The sequence below is a fragment of the Corvus brachyrhynchos genome, unplaced genomic scaffold (assembly GCF_000691975.1).
Source record: "Corvus brachyrhynchos isolate BGI_N302 unplaced genomic scaffold, ASM69197v1 scaffold1958, whole genome shotgun sequence".
Classification (NCBI taxonomy): domain Eukaryota; kingdom Metazoa; phylum Chordata; class Aves; order Passeriformes; family Corvidae; genus Corvus; species Corvus brachyrhynchos.
In genome coordinates this window covers 6,408-8,802 of record NW_008239378.1, presented here as the reverse complement: position 1 = coordinate 8,802, position 2,395 = coordinate 6,408, and the positions used below count along the sequence as shown (strand labels likewise).

At 64.4% G+C, this 2,395-nt stretch overlaps 1 protein-coding gene across 1 annotated transcript in view; it reads left to right on the top strand.

The window, feature by feature from the left end:
* Nucleotides 1–2,395, top strand: part of LOC103620402 (cytochrome P450 4F22) — a 4,519-nt gene that overhangs the window by 684 nt on the left and 1,440 nt on the right. The window contains exons 2-7 of the mRNA XM_017741178.1: nucleotides 3–55; nucleotides 453–506; nucleotides 753–880; nucleotides 1,323–1,453; nucleotides 1,723–1,990; nucleotides 2,284–2,393. Of these exons, the coding sequence (XP_017596667.1) occupies nucleotides 3–55; nucleotides 453–506; nucleotides 753–880; nucleotides 1,323–1,453; nucleotides 1,723–1,990; nucleotides 2,284–2,393 (744 nt within the window). The remainder of the gene's footprint in view (nucleotides 1–2; nucleotides 56–452; nucleotides 507–752; nucleotides 881–1,322; nucleotides 1,454–1,722; nucleotides 1,991–2,283; nucleotides 2,394–2,395) is intronic.

Genomic DNA, 2,395 nt, shown 5'->3' with positions numbered 1-2,395 from the left:
CCCGTCCTGCCCCTCTCCCACCCCAGCACCCTCCAGCCACTCCTCAGTGCCTCAGGTAGGACATGGGACATCCAATGGGTCCCCAGGGCCACCCACGGGTGTCACCGCAGCTGGCACAGAGACCTGGCAGTGCCCGGGCAGTGGCCACCAACCCAACCCCACAGGTCCTCAGAGGTGTCACCATGGCCAGGCCAAATGCCACCCCATAGTGGCCACCAATCTGTCCTTGAGGTTCTCCAAGACCACCCAAAGGTGTCACCATGTCCAGCCTCTGGTTGCCCCCCAACCCCCATCCTGTAGTGGCCATGGGTGCTGGGAGAGGGTGCCCACCCCAGGGTCCCCACCTGAGGGTTATGGGTGCAGACAGGGGGGCCCCACCCCCAGTGTCCCCATCCAGGAGACCTGATGCCACCCCAGTGAACCCCTGCTCACCCTATCTCTGTCCCCCACAGCCTTCGTGGCTCCCAAGGACGAACTTTTCTACAGCTTCCTCAAGCCCTGGCTGGGTGAGTGGGGGGGGGTTGGGGTGGGGACACCACCCCTGGGTGCCCCCCGAATGGAGGTGTCACAGGGGACAGCACCCCTGAGTGCCTCCCCAGATGGATCCGGGTGTGTAACAGGGGCAGTGGGGGACGGGACAGACCCCCTGGGTGCCTGCAGGATGGATCTGGATGTGTCACAGGGGTCAGGGGCAGCGGGGGACAGGGACAACCCCCCTGGGTGCCCCTGGCGGACCCCGGTGTCCCCCCTAGGGGAGGGGCTGCTGCTGAGCCGCGGGCAGCGCTGGGCGCGGCACCGGCGACTCCTGACGCCTGCCTTCCACGGGGATGTGCTTCGGAATTACCTGGGAATCTTCAACCAGAGCACTCGCGTGCTGCTCGTGAGAGATCCGAGATGCGCACGAGTCCTCATTCGCACCCCAAATCCTGACCTGCACCCCAAATCATGAGTGCTGCACCCCAAATCCTGACCTCAACCCCAAGTCCTGACCTGCACCCTGAACTCTGACATGCATCCCAAACCCTGAGTCCTGCACCCAAAACTCTGTCCTGTACCCACTGCTGCAGCCTGAGTCCTGTCCTGCACCCTGAGTCTTGTCCTGTTCCCCAAATCCTGTACTGTCCCATACCCCAAACCCAAACCTGCCCCCAAACCCCAACCCCACCCCTCCCTCATCCCCCCATCCCTGTCTCACACCCCCATTCCAACTCTGCCCCCTGTCCCACCCCCAATGGCCCCCCCGGTCCCCATCCCTTGTCCCTGACCCTGACCCTGTCCCTGTCCCCTCCCTGTTCCCTCCCTGATGCAGTCCATCCCCACAGGCCAAGTGGAGGGTGGCAACAGTGGCAGCTGGCGGGGGGCCAGTGGGGTTGGAGGTGCTGCAGCCCCTGAGCCTCCTCACCCTGGACACACTCCAGAAGTGCATCTTCAGCCACGAGAGCCACTGCCAGGAGTGAGTGTCACCTGTCCCACCTGATCATCCTGGTGGCTGTGGTGACCCCACCATTGTCCCTGTTGACCATCCTGGTGACCACGGTGGCCCCACCATAGTCCCCGTTGGCCCTCCTGGAGGCCATGGTGGCCCCTCCATTGTCCCTGTTGGCCATCCTGGTCCCACCATTGTCCCCACTGGCCATTCCGGTGGCCACAATGGCCCTGCCGTCCTCCCTGTTGGCCATCCTGGTGGCCACAGTGTCCCCCCACTGTCCCTGGTTTCTGCAGGCGGCCCAGTGAGTACATCCAGGCCATCCTGGAGCTGAGCTCATTGGTGGTCCGACGCCAGCTCCAGCCACTTCTCCACCCGTGGTGGCTCTACAGCCTCTCCTCTGATGGTCAGCGCTTTGCCCGTGCCTGCGCCACTGTTCACGCCTTCACTGCTGACGTGGTGCAGCGCCGGCGCCGTGCCCTCGCCCGCCTGGGCCACCAGGCCTGGCTGGATGGCCACCGGGGACGCAGCATGGACTTCATCGACCTCCTGCTGCTCACCAAGGTGGGGCTGGGGGGTCAGGGGTGGTGGCTATGGGGGCATGGAGGTGGTCAAGAGGGTGGCAGTGGCCATGGAAATGTTTGCCATAGACCAGTGGGATGCTGGTGGCCATGGGGGGGTTTGGGCATATACTGGTGGCCAAGGGGGGAAAACAGTGGTGGCCATGGGCAGCACTGACCAGAAAGGTGGGGGCCAGTGGGATGGTGGTGGCCATGGGTGAACAGTGGTGGCCATGGATGGGGGTTGGTCAAAGACAGGGGGGGCCAGGTGGCCCACGGGTCATCTCACTCCTGCAGGACGAGACCGGCCACACCCTGTCCGATGAGGACATCGCGGCCGAGGCTGACACCTTCATGTTCGAGGGTGAGCACCAGCTCCCAGGTGCCATTGGTGACGAGCCACTCTGGT